This window comes from Podospora pseudocomata (assembly GCF_035222375.1).
Source record: "Podospora pseudocomata strain CBS 415.72m chromosome 1 map unlocalized CBS415.72m_1.2, whole genome shotgun sequence".
Lineage (NCBI taxonomy): Eukaryota > Fungi > Ascomycota > Sordariomycetes > Sordariales > Podosporaceae > Podospora > Podospora pseudocomata.
This window is the reverse complement of record NW_026946364.1, coordinates 174085-201145: the sequence shown is the minus strand read 5'-3', so window position 1 is coordinate 201145 and position 27061 is coordinate 174085. Positions and strand designations below refer to the sequence as shown.

The 27061-nt window shown below is 51.6% G+C and overlaps 10 protein-coding genes across 10 annotated transcripts; 8 read left to right on the top strand and 2 right to left on the bottom strand.

Annotated features, from left to right (window-relative positions):
- Positions 1-9: 9 nt before the first annotated feature.
- Positions 10-512, top strand: QC762_0026380 (uncharacterized protein; the record flags this gene model as incomplete). Its single annotated transcript, XM_062883155.1, has 2 exons — positions 10-23; positions 189-512. 2 exons carry the CDS (start codon positions 10-12, stop codon positions 382-384), a joined length of 210 nt encoding a protein of 69 aa, XP_062747257.1. The 3' UTR covers positions 385-512.
- QC762_0026370 (uncharacterized protein) lies at positions 234-1163 on the bottom strand (the record flags this gene model as incomplete). Its single annotated transcript, XM_062883154.1, has 1 exon — positions 234-1163. One exon carries the CDS (start codon positions 1161-1163, stop codon positions 234-236), a length of 930 nt encoding a protein of 309 aa, XP_062747256.1.
- Positions 1164-1608: 445 nt separating this feature from the next.
- Positions 1609-3344, top strand: QC762_100360 (uncharacterized protein; the record flags this gene model as incomplete). The annotated part of the gene is made up of 4 exons (XM_062884412.1): positions 1609-1751; positions 1870-2532; positions 2606-3101; positions 3160-3344. Exons 1-4 carry the CDS (start codon positions 1623-1625, stop codon positions 3342-3344), a joined length of 1473 nt encoding a protein of 490 aa, XP_062747255.1. The 5' UTR covers positions 1609-1622.
- Positions 3345-3859: 515 nt separating this feature from the next.
- On the top strand, positions 3860-4990 carry QC762_100370 (uncharacterized protein; the record flags this gene model as incomplete). The annotated part of the gene is made up of 1 exon (XM_062884413.1): positions 3860-4990. The coding sequence occupies one exon, from the start codon at positions 3860-3862 to the stop codon at positions 4988-4990; it is 1131 nt and encodes a 376-aa protein (XP_062747254.1).
- Positions 4991-5621: 631 nt separating this feature from the next.
- On the bottom strand, positions 5622-6668 carry RCD-1 (Regulator of cell death-1 (rcd-1)-like protein; the record flags this gene model as incomplete). Its single annotated transcript, XM_062884414.1, has 1 exon — positions 5622-6668. One exon carries the CDS (start codon positions 6666-6668, stop codon positions 5622-5624), a length of 1047 nt encoding a protein of 348 aa, XP_062747253.1.
- A 1780-nt stretch (positions 6669-8448) lies between these two features.
- Positions 8449-9702, top strand: QC762_100390 (uncharacterized protein; the record flags this gene model as incomplete). Its single annotated transcript, XM_062884415.1, has 5 exons — positions 8449-8518; positions 8574-8692; positions 8757-9442; positions 9525-9581; positions 9636-9702. 5 exons carry the CDS (start codon positions 8449-8451, stop codon positions 9700-9702), a joined length of 999 nt encoding a protein of 332 aa, XP_062747252.1.
- A 4678-nt stretch (positions 9703-14380) lies between these two features.
- Positions 14381-14846, top strand: QC762_100400 (uncharacterized protein; the record flags this gene model as incomplete). Its single annotated transcript, XM_062884416.1, has 2 exons — positions 14381-14460; positions 14522-14846. The coding sequence occupies 2 exons, from the start codon at positions 14381-14383 to the stop codon at positions 14844-14846; spliced, it is 405 nt and encodes a 134-aa protein (XP_062747251.1).
- A 2261-nt stretch (positions 14847-17107) lies between these two features.
- Positions 17108-19996, top strand: QC762_100410 (uncharacterized protein; the record flags this gene model as incomplete). The annotated part of the gene is made up of 3 exons (XM_062884417.1): positions 17108-18124; positions 18178-19368; positions 19428-19996. Exons 1-3 carry the CDS (start codon positions 17527-17529, stop codon positions 19994-19996), a joined length of 2358 nt encoding a protein of 785 aa, XP_062747250.1. The 5' UTR covers positions 17108-17526.
- A 3929-nt stretch (positions 19997-23925) lies between these two features.
- Positions 23926-25811, top strand: QC762_100420 (uncharacterized protein). The gene is made up of 6 exons (XM_062884418.1): positions 23926-24259; positions 24334-24662; positions 24718-24939; positions 24998-25116; positions 25175-25325; positions 25400-25811. The coding sequence occupies exons 1-6, from the start codon at positions 24021-24023 to the stop codon at positions 25621-25623; spliced, it is 1284 nt and encodes a 427-aa protein (XP_062747249.1). The 5' UTR covers positions 23926-24020; the 3' UTR covers positions 25624-25811.
- A 299-nt stretch (positions 25812-26110) lies between these two features.
- QC762_100430 (uncharacterized protein) lies at positions 26111-27036 on the top strand. The gene is made up of 2 exons (XM_062884419.1): positions 26111-26435; positions 26498-27036. The coding sequence occupies exons 1-2, from the start codon at positions 26305-26307 to the stop codon at positions 26661-26663; spliced, it is 297 nt and encodes a 98-aa protein (XP_062747248.1). The 5' UTR covers positions 26111-26304; the 3' UTR covers positions 26664-27036.
- The last annotated feature ends 25 nt before the right edge of the window (positions 27037-27061 follow it).

The following is a 27061-nucleotide window of genomic DNA, read 5'->3' as shown; positions in this document are numbered from 1 at the left end:
GGGTCCAAAATGAATACCCACCTGTGACAAAGCTGTTTCTTTCTTGTTATCTGTACTTACCCACACCACACATAATCTCTTTCTTTTGTCAGTCTTGCACAGCGTATTCAAATCGAGCTTCCATCATTCTGTGAGTGTCCAACCAATCTTTTGTCTCTAACAGTCCGTACTAAGCAAGTCTAATCTAGTCAAGCCATGATAGTTGATATCAAGAACATGAAGCGCCTCGGAACCTACTTTCTCTTCACCATCAACAAAACCCCCTTGGTGTACCCCTTGACCGTCTCCTTCCCCTTCTCAACACCGGCCTCATGCAGCAGCCTCTCAATCTCCCTCCTGCACTTCCTCAACGGATCCCTCTCCGTCCCGGCATCATCAGGATGAGCCTCCCGCCAGCGCGTCACCGGCGTACCGGTGCTCATAATCTTCTCCCACTTGTTCAGACTCACCTCGGAGTTTTCCACATCAAAGAAGCTCTCGCTGGGACTCCACTCCCTCCGGTAAAACGTGTCCTTCTCAAAGTCGTCGATCGGCTCGGGGAGGGTCCAGGGGAGGAGAAGGTCAGCGTAGCTGTGCTTGATCATCTCGTTGCCGGGGACGACAAAGTCCTTGAAGTGGCGGTCCCAGAAGAGATCGATGGTCTGCTGGATGGCCCGGCCGGCGGGGATGTTGGGGTTGATGCGGATCTCGCCGCTTGCCCAGATGGCCACGCTGCCGCCTGGCTTGAGGACGTTGGCGGCCGACTTCCAGAACAGGGGCATGTCGAACCAGTGGGCGGCGTGGGAGGCGGTGATGAGGTCGACGCTGTTTTTGGGGGTGATTTTCTCAAGTTGCTCGGCAGAGCCGACCTGGAAGTCGATCGACTCGGATGTTTTGGTGAAGATGGGGTCAGTGGTGAGGAGGTTTTTGGCGGCTGTGATCATGCCTTCGCCGGGGTCGATGCCGATGGCATGAGCAAAATGGGGGGCGAGGGTACGGACGGCGTGGGAGCCGGGGCCGCAGCCTACGTCGAGGAGGGTGTCGAGCTTGCCGCCGGTGTAGGTGTGGTGGTTGAGGATGGCTTTGTAGAGGGAAGGGTGGTAGTTTGGCCGGTGTTTGGTGTAGTGTTCACTGTCTTCCTTGCCGTAGGACCGGAAGGTCTGTTCAGCTTCCTGGTGAGGCATGGTGGCTTGGTTGTTATGATGGAAAGGGGCTGTTGCAAAAGGTGGAATTGCTTAAAGGACTCAATTGGTAATAGGCACGACGAGGGAAAAGCTGTGTCTATGGCTTTCTGCCCACATCTCAACACTCCTAGAGGCAACATCTTATTGTCCTTATATCTACCTGGTTTCAATATCGAGATAGCTTCCACCTCCGGCTCCAAGGAATGTGTACGCGGTTGGTGGTTGAAGATCGCCAGACCCACAACCCTATGAAGTTTCATATCCAGAGATTGATGAAGCAAAACAGCCAATGAAATGAGTGAAAAAAAGGCCGCGCTAGTCCGCTTTGGTGGTAAGACTGCGGTGTAAGTATGACTGCAGGGGGGGATGGTAAGGATCCACAGGCAGGTGAGATAGGGGTTAAGAGGCTGCGGCTGCGCTCGATGTTGACGCAAGCAAGGAACAACAAAAACTTTTCCCATGGACCCTGTGTCTTCTTTTTTTGTTTCTAGTTCTCTCTCACTCGCCCAGAGACTTCAGCTATCAAACATGGTTTATTACGGTGTTGTGAGCAAAGGCTGCCAGCGCTGCCGGCAGCGAAAGATCAAGGTACATATTCGATACCTATGTCATTTGTCATCAGTTTAACCCTCCCATGCTGCATTCCTGTTGTGCTGTCGTCCCACATTGCGTATATGCAGGAGAAGCTAACACATGGCGATTGTAGTGTGATCAGCGCAAACCGGAGTGTACGAGATGTCACAAGTCCGGTCTTCCGTGTCCCGGCTACCGAGACCTGAATGAGGTAATCTTTCGAGACGAGTCCAGTCGGATTATTCGGATATCCCGCAAGGGGGAGAGAAAGCAGACCGGTCCTGCCTTATCTCCGTCGGCTGCCAACCCTCTGCCGGCTTCACTCACCAGTCCCGCCGACGAGGTTGGTGCAAACTTCTTTTTCGCCAAATACGTTTTTCACCAAGACCCGTTTTCCACAAGCTCGGGCTATCAAGATTGGCTAGCTACCGCTTACCGTCATCATGATGGTCGTTTTGCACCTCTTCGAGCAGCCGTCGAGGCGGCAGGTCTGGCAGGTCTCTCCAACATCAATCCTTCGCCTCAACTCTCGGTCCAATCCCGGCAGCAGTATCGACATGCCCTTACCGCCGTCAAGGAGGCTCTGAGTAACCCATCCCAAGCGGCTGACGACGCCACCCTCATGGCCGTCATCTTGCTCGGACTCTACGAGATGATCAACTTTGACACGTGGGATCGATATCACAGTTGGACAACCCACATCCAGGGTGCCACAGCCTTGTTGGATCTGCGAGGTCAAGAGCAATTTACTCGGGAGCGCGGAGGGCAACTCTACGTGCAGATCCGGCCTCAAATAGTACGAGTCCCCACCTTTTCTTTTCTTTTCCTTTTTTCTTCCAAGTTCCATGCATCTTCTTACACTCACATAGCTCCTCGCATGCATGAAGCAGCGGGTCGCTGTCCCGCCTGCCCTCGTGACAGCAACGTACAACTTCCAGTCGAGCGGCATCAGGGAGCAGCTGCACCAGCGGGAGACGCGGAATCCAGCTTCGATATGCGAGATTTCCTTCCGGGTCGTCAACCTTCGAGCAGCCGTCAAGCACGGAACTTTAAGTCAAGAGGCTATTCTTCAGAGCGCGTTGGATATCGATGCAGATCTCAAAACATGGAGGGAGGGGCTTCCTTTTTCGTGGGAGTACTGCACCTCTGACGACAGCACCGGCTTCAACGGGAAGCGCCACCAATACGGAAGTCTGTCGATGGCAAAGGTGTGGAACAATTGGAGGACGCTGTGCATCCTGGTTGGAAGGATTGTGGTGCAGAACAAAGTGTGCGCAGTTGAAAGGAAGGCCACGACGCTCAGATGGATCCATGAGCTGATGGCGGACGTGTGCATCTCGGCTTCGAGCGTTGGGGAGGACGGGTGTGAGTACTTACCGACAGTTTGTTCCAGACTCCGTTCGACTGACTGACGGTGTCCTAGTTGCTCTTTCTCTTGTTCAACCATTACACATCATCGCCATACAATCGCTTGCCCCGCTCGACACACGGAGGTTTGCTGTCGAGAAGCTGAGAAGCATTGGGGTGTTGACTGGTGTTCGGATTGCAGTTTTGCTTGCCAATGACATTGCCAGGAGACTCAAAGAACAGTCTTTTGAAGGGGGATGAGACATCCACGCTCGCGACGAACACCTAGGGGCTCCGGACTCCGGGGTAAAGTGGGTCCACCTCAGGGGGAACAAGACACGATGAGGGCCGTCTTCGGCGTCATTTCCCACTCGATGAAGGGCTTTTGTCAGCGGTGATCCAAAGCAAACGCAGAGACAGGACTCTGGGTGCAATGTACCCGTTGGCATAATCCATAATGAAGAGCAGGGCAGAAGAGCAACGAGGATTACTGATCGTATGTGTTAGCGAGACTTGGCGAGGGAGACATTCTCTGCACTTGACTTGTAAGGGGCCGATGACTACGCAGATTAGTGATAATCCATGGCTTCATCATTCCATCCTGGCTTCGGGTCTTCATGATGACTGAGCAGTGTCAGCCTGGCCCTCAGTTGACATGTGAAGAGAGGCTCAAGAAGTGGTATTAAAGAGCAAGAGTTACCGCTGTGTAACACCTCATCATCCTCCCACCCGAACAATCCAAACCCTCTCTCACCAAATCCTTCTCATCGCACATCATGTCCACCAAACCAACCATCTTCATCATCGGCGGCACCGGCGCCCAAGGCATCCCCGTGATCATAGGCCTCGTCCAAGACGGAGCCTACGCCGTCCGAGTCCTCACCCGCGACCCCAACTCCAGACGCGCGAAACACCTCCTCACCCTCAGCCCCGACGTCAGTCTCATCCCCGGCACTTTCACCTCCGAAGCTGACCTCCGCGCCGGCTTCCAAGGCTGCTGGGGCGCCTTCATCAACATCGACGGGTTTGCAACCGGCGAGGCAATGGAAACCTTTTGGACCTACCGCTGCTATGAACTCGCCATTGAGTGCGGAATCAAGTTTTATGTTCATGGTAATCTTGACTATGGGTACAAGCTCGGTGGGTATGACGCGAGGTTTCGGTGCGGTCACTATGATGGGAAGGGACGGATGGGGGAGTGGATTCTGAGTCAGAATGCTTCCAACAAGAAGAGGATGAAGGCTGCGCTGTTTACGACTGGGCCGTATATCGAGATGGCGCTTGCTCCGTTTACACCTATGGCGCCAAGGGTGGAAGTTGATGAGGCTTCGGGGGAACAGGTGGTGACTTGGAGGGTGCCGTTGGGGGAGAAGGGAGGGGTGCCGCATGTTTCGTTGGATGACTGCGCGTATTATGTCAGGTGGCTGTTTGACAACCCCGAGAGGGCGGATGGGATGAACCTGGCGGTGGCGGTTGATCACATCCACTACTCGGAGGTGGCCAGCGCTTTTGAGAAGGTTACTGGACACAAGGCCAAGCATGTTGATGTTGATCTCGAGATGTACTTTTCAACTGGGCATTGGGGTATGACCGCCTCGCTACCCACTGGATATACGGTGGATAGTACGAGCCCGGCACTTATGAACCTGAAGGACAACTTCACCGGGTTTTGGAGATTATGGCAGGGGTCTGGATCGAATCAGGGTGTGGTGAAGAGGGATTACGCCCTGCTGGACGAGATCCACCCAAACAGGATCAAGAGCGTGGAGGAGTTCTTCAGAAGGGAGGATGACAAGGCAAAGGCAGACGGACGGGGATCGCTATGGGAGGCTGTTGCCAACCCAAGGCCTATTCTCAAGATTCACCAGGACGGCAGTTTGCGAAGTGCCCAGAAGGGTCGCATGTAAAGCAGCTTTAGTGACAAGCCACATTCTGAGACTCAACCAGTTATTCCTGTCTTTGTCCCAAACTCGGGTCTGTTCTCCATGGTTTCAGGACATTTTCGTCATTTTCCTTGCCAGCTTGGCTCACCGCCAAATCCACATTCATCTCAGGAGGTTCATAGAGCCACCTCCGCAGACCCAGTATCTTCCAACATTACCGTAGCAACAGACGACGGACCTGAAGACTCTACCCCACTTGGAGAGACAAGCCATGATTCGATTCCCATGGTTGCTGTTTCTTCACAGCCACGGCATGAACAGGGCGAGGAAAGTAGATGACAAGGTCAGCGGCGGTTGCTCAGAGTTTTACTTGTTGTATTTTGTAGCCAGCTACCCAGCTACATAGATCACAAAGAGACGCTTTCGTCTCTTTATACAGCTAAACGGGATATACGCCCGCAAGGCCCATCTCGAATAATGCTCAAACAAACAAAAAATGCTGTCAATCTGTAATGCATAATGCCATGTCCCAAATCCCGTACCCTTCCCATTCCCAACCCCAAAACCAGATCCGAACGCCGATATGCAATCATATTCCTCCAAAACAAAATAGACCCAACCCAAACGCCTGCCAACCCAGTCCGTATGCAGACACCTACACCCCCATTCTCGCCCATCTCCCCCTCCGATCCTCCTCCACCCTCCCGAAATTCTCCATCGACTCGTATCCCATCTCCCCCCCGTCGTCAGACTCGGCACTACTCTCACAATACGCACTTTGGTACCCGCTCTCCAGTCCCCTCAAGGATACCGGCTGACTGGATGCCCCCTTCTCGCTGTGGACTTGGTACTTCAAGGCAAGATTTACCATTCCGTGGCGACCTATTGGGAGGGCTAGCGGCAATGGCCTGGTGACGCCTGCTGCGTGGTCGTTGATTATTTTTGCGATGGGGGGCCTGGGTTGGTAGTAGCGGTGCTGGGGGTGAGGAAGGGTTGGTGGAGGAATGCGGAGGGGTTGGATTCGCAGCGGTGGTTGTGACGGCAATGGCAATGGTCGGATTTGGGTGTTTGATGGCGGTAATGGTTGTGATGGTAGTTGCGAGACGGACGGTGCCGCTGGGGTGAGGGGCTGAGCAAACTTTTGAAGGTGGGGAGGTAGAGAATATTGTGTTGGTGGTATGCTCGGTTGTGGACGAGAATGAGGATGTGGTGGATGTATATGGAGGGGATTGTGTTTGCGTTCCGGGGAGCACTCTCTGCTGCTCTGCTTGGTGGTCCCGCCAGCACCCGTGTTGATGCCAGGAAGCGCACCGGGAAGCATCCCCCTTGGCCCCAGAGGGCGAATCGGCACTGGCGCTGCCGAGGCGGGAAGAGGTAGAAAGACTGCTGGTGCTGGGAGACCAGGTAGCCCTTGCATCCCCATCGGTCCTGGTGATCCCTTCTCACCCTTCTCGCCTCGTGGCCCAGACATGCGGATGATCTTGACTCTGGATCTCGAGCTAGATCTGCGCTGCCAGCCTGGTCCACGGCAGCAACAGCACCAGATTATTATCCCCGTCGTTATGAGGCCGATGAGAACCCCAAAGACGATAAGGGCGGCCGTCTGAGCCGAGTTGAGGGGCTGAAGATCTGATCCGGTGCCTGATCGCCGGAATGATCTCGAGGAAGAGAAACCTTGTTTGGTGGATTTATCGGGATACATCTTGGCATGAGAACGAACGATGTCGAAATTAGCTTTCGTTAGTCGAGGCGAGGCACTCTAATATGTCTTGTCTGGTGTTGATGTTGTTCTGGGCTGTCGTGGAAACAGTGGGTCTTGTTCAGGGGTTCAGGGGTTTACAGTAGACGAGTGAAGAACAACAAGACAAGCAATAAGCGACACCGCTAAAACCCGTTGACAGAAGACCGCTCTAGATAACCACCAAGAAAGACGCAGTAGAGGCAAGACCTATCCACCAATAACTCCGAAAAGCCCATCGGATTGATCCCGCAAAGCCACTGGAGTGGCCTGGCCACGCATCGGTCCCGGAAAACGTCCCGCCTTTCGACATCCGGCCCCTACGTGCTCCCGCTCCATGGCGCCACATCGGATCGGATCGTGAAGAATCGTACAGTACGGTACAGGGTGGTCTGCATTAGCAAGTGTGCGTGTCGGATGGGAAACGGATTTGGTCTCGATTGTTATCCCTGGTGGGGATTTCCTGCCATTTTGGCCTGCCAGCGCATGTCTTCGTAGCCAAGAGTTGAGGGGTTCGACCCTGCAGACTGTCCGTTTTGGGCGAGCAGCAGCAGGGGCTAAGAAGGCCCAGAAGCGGTGAGACATTGGGCGTCAGCGAGTCAGGAAAAGAGCTACGGTCTGTGGAACGCATCGAAGAAGACATATAATGACGATTGACCAATTCCTATCAGTGTATATCTTGAGGCTGTTGCATTGGCCCAAATGTGCTTAACTGCAGCGAGCCGGGGCAGGGGTACGTTCACCTCCAGTCTCCCACAAGCCCTTGAACCCTGCACCCACTGAGAATGGATAACTTGTAACGGTGAACACTATCTATTGATGCGGGGCGCCGTCTTGATACAACTGCTGTGGAATGAGGGGAAAGGTAGGTGTGGATGAAACTGCATTTTACCGAAGTACTTTTGATTCCGATGTAGAGATGGAGACGGAGAGGGCGGCGGAAGATCGTTCATAATCGTCCAACAAGAAAGCAAAAGAGCTGTGAATGGAGGATCGAGATCGGACGCGGATAAAGCGCATCAATGAGGAGCTGCCAAATAGAAAGTGGTGCCTGCAAATATGTCGGTGTCCGTGACGCCGGTTGATTTCGCGATGGTTCACAACAGTGGTGTGACCAAGGAGCTCGAAGTAGGGGTACCAGCTTCCCACAGTGTTGATATCGACATGCACTGGAAAACAAGTGGTGCGTGTACCCCCAACCTGGCCCCAGCTTCGCGAACTGCATCAACCCGGCTTCAGATTAAAAACCACTCAGCATCTGGCGGCTGACTTTCATCCACGTACGCTGAAGGCCTCTCCCGAGACCTCGTCATCTGTCACCAATCGGACACATGATGGATCTAGCCCCAGGGCGCCTTATTCTCCACTGGCTGGTCGTTCTCTTCGTCAAAGATGTCGAAGCAGAGGTGGCGGCTCGGGTCCAGGAAGCGAATCGGGCCTTTTTCCGATGAAACTGTATCAACGATTTTGAATAGATCATCGGGCATCCTTGTGAGATGGAGATTTTGTTCCAGATGAGCCCGTTGAACAGACTTGGGAACGATTGGTATCCCTCGCTGGACGGCCCATGACAGACAAACCTGGGCCGGGGTTACCCCTGCCTGCTTTGCAACTTCAACAACCCGACCCCTCTTCGGCTGCACGATATTTCACAAAGACCTGATTATTGAGCAATTTGTCTTCTTCGTGGGGCTTGTCTCAATCTCTCAACTCGAAGTTTTGTTGTCTTTTATTCCGTCTGCCCATGGAAAGCGAAGCTTTTGTGAGAGGGGACGAAGGTGCAGTTTTTCAGCTGGACCGAGCTGTTTTGGACGGTTCGTTGGGCATTTCATCCAATGTTGCGCTATGTCTCTAATGCGTCTCATCCAGTCCTTCCCAATGTCGCTGAGATAGTCAATGTCAGCCACCATGGAGAATCGGCCTGGGCCAAAGCTCTCCGCGTTGATACTCTTACGACGAACGGCAACAAGGAGAGCTACTTCATGAAGGTGAAGCTTAAAAGTTCGCAAACAACTACTGATCTCTCGCATCGTAGCTAGTCAGAAAGATCAGGTTTCTGTTGGAACTCACGGCCGCGAAGCATTGGGCACATCGGCCATCTTTGCTATCACGCCTGATTTCTGTCCACTACCCATCGCTTGGGGCAGTCTCAAAACTCAGGAAGATTCTCATTTCTACCTTTGCAAATTCTATGACTTTACGGATGGCGTGCCTGAGCCTGTGTCATTTTGCGAGAAGCTTGCGCGGCTGTATTCGAGCGGTAGTTCTCCCGAAGGAAAGTTTGGCTTCCATTGTACTACGTACAACGGAGACTTGCCCCAGGATAGCACTTGGCACAACAGTTGGGAGCAATCTTTTGCCAATGGACTACGAAATGTTCTTCAAGTCCGTAAAGACCGGGCAGGTCCCCATGACGAGCTGGACTCTCTGCTCCCTGACCTCTTCGACAAGGTAATTCCACGACTGTTGCCCCCACTGGAGACGAGTGGTCGCACCATAATACCGTCTCTGGTTCATGGTGATCTATGGTGTGGGAATGCCAGTATTGTCAACGAAGAGACAGAAGAAGGAATCGTGTATGATCCCGCTGCATTTTGGGCTCACTATGAGTATGAACTGGGCAACTGGCGGCCGGCAAGGAACCAGTTCACTCGTTTGTACTTTGACGAGTACCATTCACATGTGCCAAAGGCTGAACCCGCCGAGGATTACGATTCTAGGAACGCTCTGTATGCTCTGTAAGGTCTTTTATCTTTTCTTGTATTGGAATGCGTTGACAGAATAAGGGCCGCGGTTACTAACGGAAGACTACTCCAACAGACGATTCGACTTGCACGCTGCGGCACTCTTCTCAACCCAGGAGGAGTATGTTCAGATGTATGTATCTCCTTCCGAAGCAACCAAGGGAAAGCCCGCTGACAGCCATAACAGGGCCATTGACGAAATCCAACGGCTGGTAGAAAAGTTCCATGATGGAATCACCAAAGGCACAGAGTAAGAAGGTTCCATGCTCTTGCGATTCTTGATTTCAGACGTGTTGAAGGAGGTTGTGCCACGTGTGGTTGATGTATTTGTGTACTGCGTAATGTTTCAAGCGCATTTCACGAAATTGAGTTGGCGCTTTTGTGATGCAGTCTGCATGTGAGTCTGAAAAAGGGACCAGATATCCATTTTTGACAGCTTTCATTAGCTCTGTGATCTGCGCCAACAACAATCACTGCCTCACCATCAGCAACATGTTCGGGGGTGCAGCAGATACAACAGAGACAGCAGACAATGGGCCTGAAAACCGCTTGTGGTATATAAAGCCACTGACCTATACATCGATAGATAGTTAAAGAGGCCGTAAAGGATAGTAAATAGGCCCTAAAAGAGAGATACAGGCCTTGATAAACTAATTTACTAGGAAATAAAAACCTATAAACCTAGGCCCACGTTATTTTATAAGAATATGAACAATAAAATTTATTTAATATTATTTTAATAAATGTCGAAAGGGGTACTATCGATGCCTGCGGAATTCGGGCCCGAATAACTATCGACGCAGTACACTGAGAGCGAAGAAGACTTTGATTGCAGTATTCGACAGTAGCGGAGGCACTGAAAGAAGAAGGATTGCAGAGACGGCGCCCTACAATATATAGAAGGTGATCTGTCACAGTTAACCCAACGGCAGGTCGCACAGTATGTGGGGCGCAGGACGTCCCCAGCCAATCATTAGGAAAGTCAGGAGACAGCCAATTGGGGCTGGTCAGAAGTGCTATGGCGCAAAGACCCACGAGCACTCTGCAGGATGCAAGATGCTCGGGGTGATCGAAGGCATAGCACGACGAGCACTCTGCAGGATGCAATGTGCTAGGAGTGATCGGGGCCATAGCAGGGTTAGCACTTCACGGTCCCAAGGTCTATATATACGGAGGAACTGGCTGGTGTAGATAGACAGTTCCGCAGTATGCAATACAAGTCACAATCGTTGGTATTCAGACTATTGTGATTGAGACAGCCATTGTTGTACACTGTTTACCTGTACCGAACCAGGATTGTTCAGAAGTGCCTTCAACCAGTATCCCTTTCAGAGGTTCTGAATAGGGGTTCGTCACATGATCACTGTTATGTAAGTTTGTGAGGCACAGAAAATATGTGGTGAACCAGTATGTTGATTGAACTTAAAGACTAAGAAATATCGCAGTGAACAAAGTCTGAAGCAGAAGTCTTATACAGGCTTTCGGTCTGTCGATCGCGCACCACAACTCTCTCCAACCTCGAGTCCGAACATCCGCTAAGTGCGTGGTTTAAGATAAGGTTTCAGGCCACGTTGCACTACCGTTTCACCGTTGCAGAGCACTAGCCTTGGTGCCCGGCCTCCCGGGACTTCGGATTGCTTCAAAGGAGCCGAGTTCCACTCCGGTTACCGTGTTCCCAGACCTCAGTGGACACTGTTGATTTCAAGCCATTGTATTGCCTCTGAGGTATGACGAACCCCTGTACAGAACCTCTGAAAGGGATACAGGTTGAAGGTAACTTCTGACAATTGGTTCGGTGCAGCTAAACAGTGCACAACAAGATGGCTCAATGCAAACACAAGATACCGTGAATACAATCTGAATTGCATACTGCGGAACTATCTACGAGCTATCTAGTTCCTCCGTATATATAGACCTTAAATCCCTAAGTACCTCCGTACCTGGATCACTCCCGCTCACCAGCGGTCGGTGGTGATCCGGCTCACCTTTGCCAAGCAGTGAGCCCCCTCTGACCCTGCAGCCTTGTGTTACAACCTGCACCGGGAGTGGATACAGACTGCAAGGCAGTACGCCGGAGGTGAATATAACAGGATGATCGAAGGTTGTGACAAGCGTCTCAGACATGGGGTTCACTGTCAACAACAGGTCGTTCTAACAAAGAGCTACTGAGAGTAGATTGTAGACAAATGAACTTGATTGCTTGCATGAGGAATCAGATTCCTCGACATGGGGAGCGCCGGGCACTGCCCCCTATTTATGTGAAGCTATCTACATATGTTTCTGAAGTATCTTTGTACCTTGCTCAGTGTGCTCAGTGGTCTTGGCGGCTGGGCAGACTGAGCAACCTTTCATGATCGATGTGCTCAGTGTGCTCAGTGGTCTTGGCGGCTGAGCAGACTGAGCAACCTTTCATGATCGATGTGCTCAGTGGTCTTGGCCACTGATCAGACTGAGCACCTCCTGATTGGTCGTATGGGGGCTTATGGGTCTTTCCATATCCCTGGCCCAATGATTGGCTGAGGTGTCCAGCACCTCGGGTACCACCCCTTTCCGGTTCCAGAAAAGTTATTATTATCCGAAAGGTTAAAAACCTGGGGTTTATCATTGCCTCCGATCTTCGTCTTTGGTCTTTTTACGAAACCCTTCTTGCCAAGAGCGCCATGAATCAAATTGTTGTGGAGCGGCACTCAGCAACCCTCGGTTTCCACAAGGAGGAGAATTGCGGCAATGGACGCTGACCACCGCCATGTCTGCAAGTTCGACAGCCCCTCGGACCCAAACTACAAGATGCTGCGAAATGCTCTTCTCACAGCTGTCGATGCAATACGGTCATCTCGGCCCGAGACTCCGCCACCGCAGCCATCCTCCCTGTCTGAACCTATCCTGCAGCTGAGTAGTGCTCCATCTCTGTCCGATGCCACAGCAGCTGCACTCCTTCGCTCTTTTCTAGGAACTGGAGACTCCTTCGAGACCGACTTGGCAACTCTGCAGGTCCTCAAGCAGCCGGGGTCATGCCAATGATTCACCAGTCGGCCACCCTACACAGCCTGGAAGGCGGGCACTGCCCCAGGGATTCTTTGGCTCACGGGAAGACCGGGCGTAGGGAAGACGATCCTTGCCTGTCATATCATTGAACAGCTCAAATCTCCCAATGCATTCTGCAGCTATTTCATTTCTCGACACTCAAAGACTGGCAACTCTACCTTGGGTGAATGTTTCCTATCCTTGGCCTATCAGATGGCGCTCCAGGCCAACCTTGTTCGGGACGCTTTGCTCAAGCTCGCCCAGGACGATATGCCTTGGGACAAGACCGATGAAGCTGTGGTTTGGCGCCGCATCTTTACGGCTACCTGTTCAAAATACCGTCGATGGCAAGCCACTCTTGGGTGATCGATGGTGCGGACGAATTTTCATGTTTTTGTTCCCTATTTTCCAAGAAGTTTCTTGCCACTATACCCCACGATCTTCACCTTTTTACTACCAGTCGACTTTTGGAAGACATTGAGCGTGGCTTGCTCTCTCTAGGACGGAAGAAGGCAACGATAGAGAAGCTATCGGATACGGACACTGTCGAGGACATGCACCTTTTTCTGGACACGCGACTAAAAGAGCTGGGTAGGCCAGACAACCCCCAAGACCGCGAGCGCATGTGTGAGAAGATATTTGCCAAATCCCGGGGCTCTTTTCTTTGGACACGACTGGTCGTACAAGAGTTTGAGGATGTCTGGTAGGATGAGATCATGGAGGTGTGTTGGAAGAGGTGCCTGCCGACCTGTTCGCCTTCTATCGTCGAATGACGGAATCCATTACTTTCAAGAAACGAAAAGCTACCCTTGCAAAGTCCATCTTGACTTGGGTTACACTCTCATCCCGCCCACTCACTTTGCAGGAGCAACGATGTGCTGTCAAGCTGGATGTAGGGCAAACTCTGCAGAATGCATGAAAAGCCGTACCGGACCTCTGCGCACAGCTCGTATTCATTGACAGTAACAGCACAGTGAAGATGATATACGAAACCGTACGAGAGTTCCTACTGACACCAAATGTCGACGAACAATTGCTTATCAACAAAGAACAAGAGCATATCTTGCTTGGTACGTTGCTTCTCAAATATATCTCCACTAGTGTGCTCAAGTCCAGAGTTACGGAGAAGCAGTCAGCGATTGGGGGTTCGGTGGGACTCGGAAAGTTTGCAGCGAGACCACAGCCATTGGACCCCTCTATGGTTAGCTACGCATGCCGCTTCTTCTCCAATTATGTTTTCCTGTCCGCATCATCTGACGACTACCTCACGGACGCTCTCTGCGAGTTTCTACGGAGCAACACTGTCCTAGAATGGATCGAACATGTCTCAGCAGCCGGAGACCTGGCCGTGATCGCTCAGACAGCCACAAATTTACGGGAATATATTGGTAGAAGAACGAGAGACGGACCGTCCGCCAACCCTACTATTCAACTTGTGGATGGTTGGGTGATTGACCTCATCCGTGTGGCCGCCAAGTTTCGCCCTCAGCTGTTGACATGTCCCTCGTCAATATACTTGCTGGCTCTACCTATGTGCCCCTTTGGCTCATTCATTGCAAGAAAGATCTCCAAAAAAAAAATTCAAGCCACCAGCGAGCTCCTAGAGGACTTACCGTACAAGGAGTACTACCTGGGACATGGGACAATTGTCTTACTCCAATAGACTTCCGAAGTGGTCCTGCGACAACCGTGACTCATGGTGAGCGTTATTTCGCCGTTGGTCTGGCAACTGGTCAGTTATTGCTATACGATCCGGTGTCTCTTCACTGCCTTCGCTATTTGAGCCATCCTGAACGTGCCCAGAAATTGGCATTCAGCCTTGATGACGCCCTTTTGGCTACTTGCGGCGCGAAACACCTTGTGATTTAGGATCCCCAGTCGGGATCCTTGAGACATACAATTTCGATGATGTCACCACCGCTGGCCATGATATTTCTCGGTGTCGAAGAGATCGTATTGGCACACCAATCTAGTGTCCTCACAAAATGGTGTGTGACCGAGCGTCCTATCTCTCCAATGTGTGCTTACCGCTGACCTACCCTATCGCAGGAAGCTACAAACACAGGAGTTTGACACGATTTGCTGGAATCATCCGGACAACCGTAGTGACTACAGACCAAACTCCTTTCCGCACACGATCATTCCGACACAAGCCCCATCTCAAGCAGCATTTCTCGTTACCTCTGACGAGGTATTTGTCGCTGTCGGCTATCGTTCACATCCAGTTCTCATCCTGAGCATCTTCGAGTTCCGTCTGGTTAGTATTTGCGCCACCAAATTCGACAGCAAGGGAGTCAATGACCTCATCTTCAACCCTGACCCGGAATTTCGTACCCTAATGGCAGCCTTTGAGGACGGTAGTCTCTGTCTTTGACTACTTAACGCAAGAACTGCATCTCCGTCGGCCTCAGGTCCATGCCCAAAGTCTCGCCTGCTCTCCAGATGGAAGACGCCCCGGGGCGGGGACCAATCAGGGGACTGTCGAAATTTTCGAATTCGAGCGTGATCACCATGGCGCTATCACTACTCTAGTACCCATCTACCGCACAAATCACCCATTAGACCAGGCTGTCCGTGGTCTCTGCTTCAGTTCAGATGGGGTACGCTTTGTTGACATTCGTGGCAAGAAAGGCCGCGTGTGGGCTCCGGCTTCTTTGGTCAGAAAGAGTATGAATGACTTGGTGAGCTCGACTGGGAGATTGGACGCAGAGGCTGCCCAAACGTTTGGCTCACAAGCATCCAGGACGATGTTGCTTCACCCTCCTGACCATCCAGAAATAACGAGTTCAATCGTGGCATCCCCTGACGGGAGCCTCATCATTGTTGGCAAAAGAGATGGGAGTGTAGTGGCATTATCAGCAGCAGGGGCGAGAGAAATCGGTGTTCTCTACAGACATGGAATTGGGTCAGCGATTGGCGAAATTGTACTGAGCGCATCCCAACAGATGATTGCGTCTGTCGATGATTCGGCGCGTATTCTAGTTGTCAGGTTTGAAGCGCCACTGACTCTGTCTTCGGCTCACACACAGCTTCAGCAGGGCAATATTCTTCTAGACCGACGCTATCAAAAAGCTGTTACGCAAAGGTTTTTCAGCTCCGCCGCCGATACGTTACTAGTTGCTGGTCGTACTTCTGCTCAACTGTGGAGTATACCGACTGGGTTGGCCTATTTTCCTGGTCGTCAAACTGTCGAGGCCACTGTGGGACTTGCAGTTGGTGACATCGCAGCCACTGACGGCCCAATCTCTCCTGGGCTGGACGGGAAAGTGTCTGATGCACAAAATTTAACACACCGCGCCGTCTTCCCACACCCGAATACTGCCTGGTTCGTGCTCCTATATGGCGACGTTGTTCGTATCTACTCTTGGTCAAACTTTTCAGAACTCACGCCTGTTCATGGTAAAAGAATTGAGAGACCATACGAAGCCCCCGCACCCAAAACCGGAGTGGATGATCGCTTGCAGAGTCGCCATGTCAGAATCAAGGCATCTTACCACGTGGCAAAAAACTGTGTTGTGGAATTTATTGAGCCGTATTCGACCACCCGGCCGCAGCTTCACTTGTGGTCTGCCTTCTCGCTCGACCCATTTTCCAACGAGGATACTATCAGACCAGCAGACGAAACGAATTTGTACACTGTCAGACACAATGTCCACTCAGTTCTGGGTCTTGTTGGTGCGTCAACTTTGCTGTTTCTGGACACCAACCTGTGGGTGTGCAGTGTCGGCCTGCAATCAATGATGATAAACACGCACTTGTCGACCGGTCGTGGATCACAAGCCAGGCGCTTTGCCAATAGAAACTACCAAGGCACGTCCAAAACTCAGGCTCTCGGCTCTGGCACAGCGAGTGCATCGCCCTCGCCATCAACAATTCATGCAAGCACACCCATGACTCATGCACGAAGGCATTGCTTTGCTCTGAGTGAGTGGAGGACCGCAGCTGGGGAAGTTCGTGCCACAATAATCGTGCCGGGGCATACACAGGCCTGGGGGCGAATGGCAAATGGGAGTTGAATTGGCAGTCGGGAAGTTGGGATAGCGTTTGTGAATGGGCATCGGGTAGTTGCTATGAACGGTGGATTGGGATTCTCTGAGGGTGTTGCAGTGACGACATCGACGACCGTGAAAATCGCAGGCCAGGATATATGGACCGTCACTAGTGGAAGTATGCATCGTCAAGCTTCTCACTTGTAGTTATCTGTCTGGTTTTGGTAATATCATTCGGCTGAGCCACTTTTGTTTTCTTTTACTCTCTGCAGCGATGTCAGATAGCCAGTATCATACAGTATGTTTGCTTTTTAATGCCTATTATGCCTTTCCACAACACCACGATTGCGAGTCATCTTTGTCCAGACCACCTATTCTCATGTTCATCGATCACGGGCTTAAAAGTTCCATGTCAACACCATCCCAGCTGCAGCCACAATCTTGGACACGTCAGCCAATGAAACATTGTTGGCCGTGGTACCACACCGTTTTCTCGACCGAACACCATGTGTTGCTGCAAGACCATTGATAGCAAGACGCCGTACCCAGCAGCCTGACCACTTTGCACACCGATGGGTAGCCGGACCGCGTCATCAGTTCGCTTCATCCAGTTGACTCAGCCCCCCAATCCTCTTCTCATTCCGGCGCCGATGATCACCAGTGTAGGAGATACCTGTAATCTGAACGTGGTGATGCGCGAATGGCGGTTCTCAAATGCTGACCGAGAGGCGATGTCCATCTTGGCCAAGAGCTGTCCAAAAAGGGCAACCCACCGAGGTTGGGGTCAGCCAGATGGCGAGGCGCAGCAGCTTTCAGCAACGCTCAGCTTCAAATCTTAAAGCCGACTTCCCCCGCTGCGGTTCCTTTGTCAAGATGGTTATTGTGTTAGACCACAAGTTCCCTACCTAATATTTACAGCAACACCTTTTTCTGCTTACACCAAGTCAACATCGGCATCCACAGAGTTTCAGCAAGAATCCACAGTTCCCCACATCGAGAACACACTGCTGAACGCCAAGCTACCCAAGCTTTTCCAAGTGTACGCCACCCGCCCATCATCCCGTGATGTCCAAAAGATCGTCTATTTTTGGGCGTCTTGGGCTGCGGGGAAGACCAAACGGCGATGATGCCCCGCCGCCAGCATACGATGGCCTTTCAACATCATCCACCTCACCGCAGCCTCAACTGCAACAGGGACAGACACCAGCTACAGAGGAAGAAGCTGACCTCACAGCTGCCTTTGAGTCACTCAATCTATCCGATGCTGGCTCACAGCCTACCGCCGACACCTGCCTCGCCCATCTGAAGCTCTTGCTTGCCATTCAGACTCTGAAAGAAGATGTGGGATACACCGATGGGCTGTTTGGCCTGTGGGACTCCCTTGCAGGACCCATCATTGTCGACGAAGAAAAGCGACGGTTAGCTGGTGCCGAACATGATAAGACTTTGGCAACCTTGAGCAGGATCAGAGAGAAGCGGTGGGCGCTTTTTGTGGCTAGGGCATCGGACCGATATGAGGCTTGGTGGAAAGGGATTCCTGGTCAAAGAATCCTGAGCGAGCGTGATATGAGCGAGCCTGGAAGGGATCAGAATGCATATTCCAACTTCCCCACCGACTCAAATCTCAAGTTTGGGTGGACGGAAAATATTTTGCCGCCTTTGGGTGAGTTGATGACGGTCCAAAGGGGACAGGAACGGGGCTAACAGTGGCGGCAGATGTACTGATGGTATGGCATACCCACATGCTCAACCCTCGTGCTTTTCTCGAGGACGCCATGCTCGTTGGTCTGCGATCATTCTGGTCCAATGGCATGCCATGGGCGCTCGTCAACCGAGTCATTGATCCCGAGACCTTTTCATACCGCGTGTCGGATCAATGCAAAGCCAACTGGACCAAGAAGACGGGGCACGCGTGGGATGTCGCTGATGACTCCCCCAGGAAGACACTGCTTTGCCCTCGATGCAACACCTCTCTTGAGGTTCTCTGGACAGCTTGTGGCCGACCTGAGAACCACCGCCCCAACCCAAACACTGAGATTGATCTCATTGGCGAAGGCTATGGCGATGGAAACCTCAACTCCGACTGTCCTCAATGTGGCATTACCATCAGAAAGGAACTATTATCCGTAGCGAGATTCGTCAAGGACGTCACGGCACTCATGGGACACTCCAACAAGCCCATGCATGGCACTATCCTCGACACCCGCTCCGGGATCCCCGAGCTTCCGGATCAGACATCTGTCGCGCTCAAACTCCGCGTCCCACGAACGTTCCCTAACGCCATGCTCAAGTCCGGCTGCGACTCCATCCGCACCGATATCATGACACTCCTCCACAACCCACTCATCCCGGACCCAACGATGGAGGACGTGCGCAGAAAGATTGAATATGTCCTGTCCAGGCCGTCAAACGTCAAAGAGATCAGTGGCTTCAAGGCGGGCTCGGCATCAAAACACGCCTTGAGACCGGGCTCTCGGACGGCAATCCGCAAGATGATGAACACATACTGGCAGAATTTCTCGCCTTTCGGGCTTGATCTCTCTGGAGCGGTGATGAGGCAGGGTATTTTTGTGGAAAAGATGGTTAAGCTTGACTGGTTGCACAGTCCGTCCGCCCGTCAGACGATGGAGAGGTTGATTGTGAAATACAACCGGTTCCTTGCCATCATGGCGGAGAACCCTGACAATGTGGTGGTGCCAACGCTGGATGTGGATTTGGCGTGGCATACTCATCAATTGAGTCCGGGCATGTACTACCAACACACGGTGTCGCTGACGGGGAAATTTGTCGATCACGATGACAAGATTGAGGAGGGAGTTTTGAGCGCGCAGTTTGAGTGGACGAGTCAAAAGTATCAGGAGAAGTATGGGGAGGTGTACAGTGAGTGTACTTGCTGGTATTGCGAAGGTTTGTTTCCCGTGCTGTGTTGCATCTGAGATGAAAGCTGACTGACATGAACATCAAAGCCATTCGATCTTCTCACGTTTCTGGCTTGTCAGGCGCCCTGGGGGTGTCAAAACAGGAGAGAGTGGCAGACAACTTCCACTCATCTGGCCGGGCGGCGCTTTGCCCACCGGACAAGTCGGCGCACATTTCTGCTCATAATGCTGTCATGCCGACTGAGGACTATAGACAGACAGTCCGTAAACGGTTGGTGGCTGTGCACCAAAAGCGATTGGATGCCGCTTATGCCAAGGCAAAGGCGAGAGCGGAGAAGAAGGGGAGAAAGATACCGCCTAGGGAAGCGTATGTGTACGATCATTGGGGTCACCCTGTCACGCAGACTGGCCCGTATGGACATCCGATGTGGTGGACAGCCGGTATGTATTTTGCTTGGGCTCCGGGTGCCATGATGGCTGGGGGTTGCGGTGGTGGCGGAGGGGATTGGGGGGGATGTGCTGCTCCTGGTGTTGGTGATGGTGGGTTTACGGGGAACTGTGGAGGAAATGGGGGGTGTGATGGGGGGTGGGAGGCGGTAGTGGCGCCTGTGGGGAGTTGGTTGTGGAGGGGGCGGTTGCGGTGGAGGTGGTGGTGATGGTGGTGGTGGTGGTGGGGGGGGTGGTTGCGGGGGAGGGGGAGGGGGGGTGCGGAGGCGGCGGCGGATCTTGATTGTTGTGTTTGATGCTTTGTTGATAGCATTGGTTTCCTGTTCTCTTTGCGGTTTGCGTTCTTGTCCTTTTAGCTTGTTACATTCATCACATCTAAGCTCTTCCCCGCCTGCTCCCTTTTTGTGCCAATGCCTTGGAGCATGTTCATCTCTGTCTTTCTCCCATTGGCAACAGTGAAATCAAGGTCCCTTCAAGGGAGGCGGCGAACCATCCTCTCGGGTTGACCCAACAGAGTGGTACCGGCGCACGCTCCCGCAGCCGCTAACCACCTAGTGCCAACCGGTGCCGTCTGGATACACCCAAGCGATTGGACAGCACATATTCAACAGGGTGTGTCGTGCATTGGTGGCATGCTGATGGCGTTCTTGGGCCACTTTTTACCACCCTCCTGCTCAAGGATAGGCAAAATGCGGCGGGAAAAGGGGGTAATTGGGGGTGAAGATGCCTTTCTAGGCACTCTTTTGGCGGTGTGCGAACCGCAGGATGTGGTCCGCATCATGGCAACTTGAACCCAACTGTTTGGGTCATGCTGTGCCTCATCGGCTTGTCCCCACGATCCAGCCTGTCGGATCCTGTGGGTTTTGTTACCCAGAGACTTTGTCTTCATGGAGGCCGAGAGCCCAGGATGATGGAAAAGGGAGAAGCCCTTTTCTGTGATGTCTGATACACCCTGCCATGTCGTGGAAAGCTAGGTAGGTGCCTATCGCTGGCCACACTCCCGGCCTTAAGGCTTCTCGGCGCCGAGAGGCCCCGGGGGTTCCACGCAGCGTTCCGGCCCTTTCCCGGACAGGGTAGCTGATGACCGGGGGTTAAGCCTTGAGCGTTGCCTACAAGGTTTTCCATTCCTCCCCTGCCCCTTGTCTTCTCTTCTCCTCGACCACGCTCCCCTCAGACGAAGATATGGTGATCTTCGTCTTTGACCTTATTGTTCATCAAAACCATCCAATTCTCTCGACCCCCTCCTTAATTCTTCAAAGCAATACCAACCACAAATGGCCTCGTCAGAGAAAACCCCGGCGCCAGATAATGGCCGCACCAAGAACAAGTCGTCGAGTCGCGTCTCCTCCTCCACCCCCTCCCAAAAGTCCGGGAGTGTCTTTTCTGCCAGCCCCAGTCAGAAGTCAGTATATCACGGCCACTTGTTGTTTATGTATCTCTTACTTACTCTTGTTAGATCTTTGGACCACGCTTCCGTCTCCCCTCCCGCCGCACCCCCTGCGCCGACATACCCGCTGGCCAACCAGCAACAGGCTGGTGATACCCTCAGTCCCGAGAGAAGAGAGGAGATTCGGTTCTTGACTTCCTTCGCCGGAGGAGCCACCGGTTCGGCTGGTTCCTCCCGCCGCCCTGAAGCCGTGGAGCTGTCGTCGTCTTCCTCCTGGGACAACTCGACTCCCACTGCTGGTGGTGACAATGACGGCGAGGAGTTTGTGGAGCTTGAGGCCGACACGATCAGGCATAAAGTGTACGTATTCTATTTTGCAACGATCAGAGAGAGATATTCTGACAGATACGGACGTGATAGGGCGTTGAGCAAGATGAGGCGAAATCGGGAGAATCCCAGAGCTCCCAAGCCGGCGAGGAAGAGAGTGAGGGATGACGAGAGCACCCGGGCTCAGGCCGGGTCATCGAAGAAGACCTCGGAGATGGGGTCTCCTGGGAAGAAGAGGGAGGTGGAGATAGATGCGCCTGATGAGGTGTAAGAGGGTTGCCGATTGTGTAATATTTGTACCACTAGACGAGTGAGACACCCTTTGGGGGTGCACCCCTGAGAGTTTAGAGGGGTAGGCGCTCCGAAAATGACTTTTCTCAAGACTTTTCCATGACTTTGCCCATGGCTTTTCCCATGACTTTTCCCATGAGACTCTCCACTTTTTCCCCATTGACATACAATTCCTGGAGTAACCAGTGTCATTGGTCTGCATTTTATCCTATACATACTACCACACAAACCTATAACCGGAAATTGCCGTCATATAATCCATCATACTCCATTGAACGGATTCTTCTTCCTACGGCTGCATACCTTATGCCCTGAGTTCCATCTCCAGGCCTCGCCTCATCTTACTTCTCAGGATCACTGTTAATATCGTGTCTTTGGAGTTGTTTATGTGTCATTGGTATAACCGGCCAGTTCATTCCAACACAGACTGGAACATTAACAACCATAGGTTTATGTAGGACTTTGTACGAGACAATATGCAATAGCATGCAAGTTATAATTTCTAATGTAAAAGTCAACTGGGAAGGTGACTGGATATCACAATCAACGGTAGTTAGCTTGATAATAAGAGGCTTAACCTATTTAGAGTCCCTATAACATAGAGTTTTGTGCAATTTTGGAGATGAAGTATGCTCAACACAACATCGTCTGAGCCTTTCATCTTGGTTTCGTTTGTAAACGCTGCTGAACCACACAGCAGCATGAGCGAACGAACTGCAAATTGTGGACAAGCCGTCACAAACCGCGAACACGCTCGCAAAAAATCGCGAGCATGCCGGCACACATCGCGCATAGGCTATTTTTGAGATCGTGAATTGGCATATCTGTGGCGTGGGTAAACGCTGTTAAGTTCATCTAAGCTTGCAAAAAGCAGCACGAACAGACGAGTTACATTTCATATCTAATCAGGAAAACATCATTCACTAACGCATGTTACTTATATAGTCCTTTCAACAGAACATCCTCAAGGATGTTAGATTACAGGTATATGCAGAATGGAGACTTTGTGATCCCGGGCTAAGTTGCTAAGAAAATTTCCCGTTTATCTGCATTTCAGGTTCTTTCGAAAGCAGTTAATTACAAGACGGTAAAGAGAATTTGGCTCTCTATGGTATTATAAAGGACTAAGTACTAACTTCCATCTGTGCTCATGTTTTACATGCTGAAATAGTCCGTATCTTTTAGCTCTTTCTTAGCTTTGCCTTGACCACAGTGTTTACGAGATATTTGTTTTGTCTAAAGAGGTAGATTGTTTTAATCAACCACTTTGGTCAATATATACATTCGTCTAGGTATTTCCAAAACTGATCCTCAAAGCGCCATGTACACAGTTAAATCTCGGACCCTGCAGTTCGCTAATGTGCAAAGAGTTTGCAAGAGTAAGCCTTTCCCACACCCTTCTGACATCTTCTTTGACAAAAGGATTTGTCACTAAAGCCCTACCCTGGAAACAGCGGATTTCATGTCCACATAGCTATACTTAAGGGTTGATAGTTCCTGGTGTAATTAGAGGAATATAGCTTCTTTTATACGCTAGTTTGTTAGCTCTTTTGCCCGAATGGCGGTGCTATGTTTGCTTTGTCTGGAAAACTGGAACTTGCTATGACTTAATTCTTGAAGATACTTTTATATACCTAGGTAGCCTTCTTTCAATTCAAGCTTGGGGTATGCTTCCGTGGTCGCTAGGTAGTCACTTTGTTATTTCACACCATGCGGCTGGCGTGGCGGAAAGTCTGAACTTGAAGGCTTAGGCCATGACTCGACAAAAAACGTCCCAGTGGGGAGTTTAGGTATCTTGAGCAACAACAGCTCTTGTTTCAGTTCTTCAGCAAACACCAGTACTGGGATGCACAGCTTTAACCTTAACCCGAAACAGCAAGTTCGCCGTGATGGAAGGGATAGTTCAATTGTAAATGGTAATGGTGGTTTGTATAGAAAGTTGTCTCTGTCAAATAGCGGGCTAATGGAGAGCTGTGCATCGTGCAATAAGCTGGCAGTGCCAAGAACTGACATGATAAGGGGGTTGGTTGGTCTTCATGAGATCTGATAAACGCATAGCACAGGATCCGATAGATACATGACCGGAGCGGGTTTAGATTCGTCCGACCAACAACCTGCCAGGTTTGTTCATATGTGAAGGGTGCCCTGTCTTCGCACCACATGGATCATCGTGACAGGCCAGCCCAGACCTTCCCAACCACTCCCAACTACAACCCCACCACAAGTAGATGCGGGTCTTGGCAGCGCTGCAGTCATACCAACGTCGCCTGAGAAGTCTTTCAGCAAAGGCAATGGTCAACATCCTGGAGTACAATATTGGGGTGGCTGCAGAGGATCTGAACAGATATTGTCCTGGAGGGTTTCATCCCATTCACCTCCACGACAAACTCCACGATGGCCGTTATGAAATTGTGCACAAGCTTGGTTTTGGTGCCTTCTCCACTGTATGGCTTGCACGGGACAACCAGTATGTAAAAGGCCTCGCAGTCGCCTCTAGCGATTGGAAACTTGACTTCCCTCGGCTGCTGACTGAAGTATCAGGGAGCAGCGGAATGTAACCGTTAAGGTCGTCACCGCCGACAAATCAGACGAAACCAGCCGCGAGCTGAGTGTTCTGCAGGCTCTCAAGGAGCGAGGCGACGTCAACCATCCTGGGCACAACCATGTCTCCCACCTTGTCGAGTCATTCCATATCCAGGGACCCAATGGGCGGCACCTTTGCGCCGTTCAGGACCTGTTGGGACCTACGACATCATCTGTGACGGATCGATGCCCAAACTACCGGCTGGAAGGTCATCTTGCCCGGTCCATCTCTAGACAGCTCCTTCTGGCCGTTGACTATTTACACTCGGCCGGCGTGGCACACGGGGGTGAGTGATCATTACTCATGGTCTTCGAGCTTGTCAAAAATCTAACCTGTTCCAGACATCCACATGGGCAATGTTCTATTCCGTCTCCCCGAACTGGAAGTGGCATCCCCAGAGGTCATCATCAAAGACCTAGGCCCTCCGCAGACAGGGAAGATCGCCAGGAAAGATGGAGGACCTCTTGAACCGGGTATGCCAGAATATCTGGTGGAACCGGCCGAGTTTAACCCGAAGATATACCCTCACCTGCGTGAGGTCAGACTAATCGATTTTGGCGAATGTGGGTTGTCGCCTCGTTTTCTACCCTCTATGCACTGGAGCTGATACAAAAAATGTAGCTTTTTTCCTTTCCGACCCCCCTAGCGAAATATCTACACCAATGTCCCTACACCCCCCGGAGCTTGTCTTTCAACGTGGTCTGAGTAGGGCGGTGGATATCTGGAATCTTGGTTCCACGGTGAGTAAAGATGATATAGGATTTTGTCTGTTGATGCTGACTTTGCTGACAATACAAGACTTACGAGCTCATCACTGGTCGAACGCCTTTCGAGGCGGATTTCGATGATAAGGACTTGATCCCGCAGTTTCAAAAAGTCATTGGCGATCTCCCTGAACAGTGGATTCAAGATGCCCTTGCCAGCGGTGTTTTGAAAGAACCTCCCAATTGTCCGTGAAATCTTCTTTCTGGCGTCGATGAGTTCGAGCAACTGCTTGCATCTCCCTCACTAACACGTTTCCAGATTCAACAGCAGAGTATTTCCTGTCTCTGGAAGAAGAGATCCGGAGGTCCTACAATGATGGATACGAAAGGGACACACTTCAATTTGGCGAGGCAGAGCTAGAAACACTTGGTTGCTATCTTCGGAAACTCCTGGTGGTTGACCCTGATCACAGGGCTACGACCTCTGAACTCCTGAACGATCCGTGGGTTTCACAAAAAGAGTTCAAGTCACAAGCCACATAAGCTGCCGTCGACGGAGGCTGATGTCTGCTCCAACGAAGTTGGGAAGGACGACACGGCTCCTTTGGTGCCCTGTTATTGTGGTAGTATCAATAAGAAGGGTAATCATTTACCGGTATCATGAGTAAAAGTTCCAAGACCGTAAGCCGACAGGGCGCACCAACATGCCACCATCATCATGCAAGCTCTGCTGGCAAAAGAAACGCCTAGCGACGCCAAGTCTCTCTGGGGGCCAATGGGTATGTGGTTAGCGGGCACATATGCAGTATCATCACCAAGTTCTATGCTGTGCCACCCCGAGTGGGGTTGAACCTGAGTGCATGTGGCGGAAGGTAAGGCTGGCTTGTTTAGTGATAGGCGCCTATGATATATAGAAACACGACAATTGGCAACCGTCTGAGACAACTCCATAGGAAAGAATGATGGCTTTTGATTGTGGTTTCAGACCTAGGCTGTTGAACAAAGAATGTTGGCCCTGCCGATGACACGTCAGACCCCAACAACCTGCGGCCAGGAGGCGGTTCCGAAGGCTGAAAGAGTATAGATATGCAGCTCTTCTGGCACTTCCATCAATCGGACCATTAGCTCTTCACTACTTCTCACCTCACACTCCAGAGATCGAACAGTTGTTGGCTTGATACGAAGTAAACAAGGTCTATATCCCTTTCCTTTTACACGACGACCATGGCTCCAACCGTTACTTGGCGTGCGGGTACCGCCCCCCGCAATCCAATACAAGCCAATGGCATCCTCGCCGCCTGTCAAACAGCAGCTCAAGATGCTGAATTTGCAGATTTTCTCACAATGGAGATATGGTAGGTAAGATAGCCATCACTGGAACGGACAGACGACTGACACCTGTGGGCCATGATGACAGGACTGGACGGCATACGAGCCGCAGTGACCGAGCCACCCATGCCACGACCCGACTCAAGACCGTGATCCAGACGGCCAACGGGCAACACCAGGTCGCCCACATCTACCTAGACGAGAACTACACCTACACCGGCCATGCTCTTTACCCCAACGTCAAGCACGACTGAGTCTATCAAGCCAGGTGGTATCCTTTTACAGATGTCTGGCCCGTTCGTTGGCGCATTTGTTACAAGTTTAGTTCTCAATGGGTCCGAATTGTGCGGTAAGGTTGACAAGCTCGAAGGCGGTCCAGGGCGGTGGCTTTTGGTGACCAAGATTGTCAAAGATAGGTACTTTTGGATACGTCAATGGTGGATGGCATTGAATGCAAAGAGAAGAAGTCATTGAAGTCTAGTGCGGTTTTGGCCCAAGTTAATACACCGTTTATAATCAAGCATGCAAAGTTCGTTATTCAGAGCCTCGTGCACTCACGGCCTCTTCATAATGTGTGTCTATGGTTAGAGAGGTGCTCCATACTTGCTTGCGAGATTTTCATGTCTTCATTGGACGATATTCCCAGTACAGG

Coding starts and splice junctions, on each gene's coding strand:
- QC762_100420 (XM_062884418.1), top strand. CDS start 24,021: ATGCGGGTCTTGGCAGCGCTGCAGTCATACCAACGTCGCCTGAGAAGT. Junction 24,663..24,717: donor GGCCGGCGTGGCACACGGGG/GTGAGTGATCAT, acceptor AACCTGTTCCAG/ACATCCACATGGGCAATGTT. Junction 25,326..25,399: donor TTTGAAAGAACCTCCCAATT/GTCCGTGAAATC, acceptor ACACGTTTCCAG/ATTCAACAGCAGAGTATTTC.
- QC762_100430 (XM_062884419.1), top strand. CDS start 26,305: ATGGCTCCAACCGTTACTTGGCGTGCGGGTACCGCCCCCCGCAATCCA. Junction 26,436..26,497: donor TTTCTCACAATGGAGATATG/GTAGGTAAGATA, acceptor CCATGATGACAG/GACTGGACGGCATACGAGCC.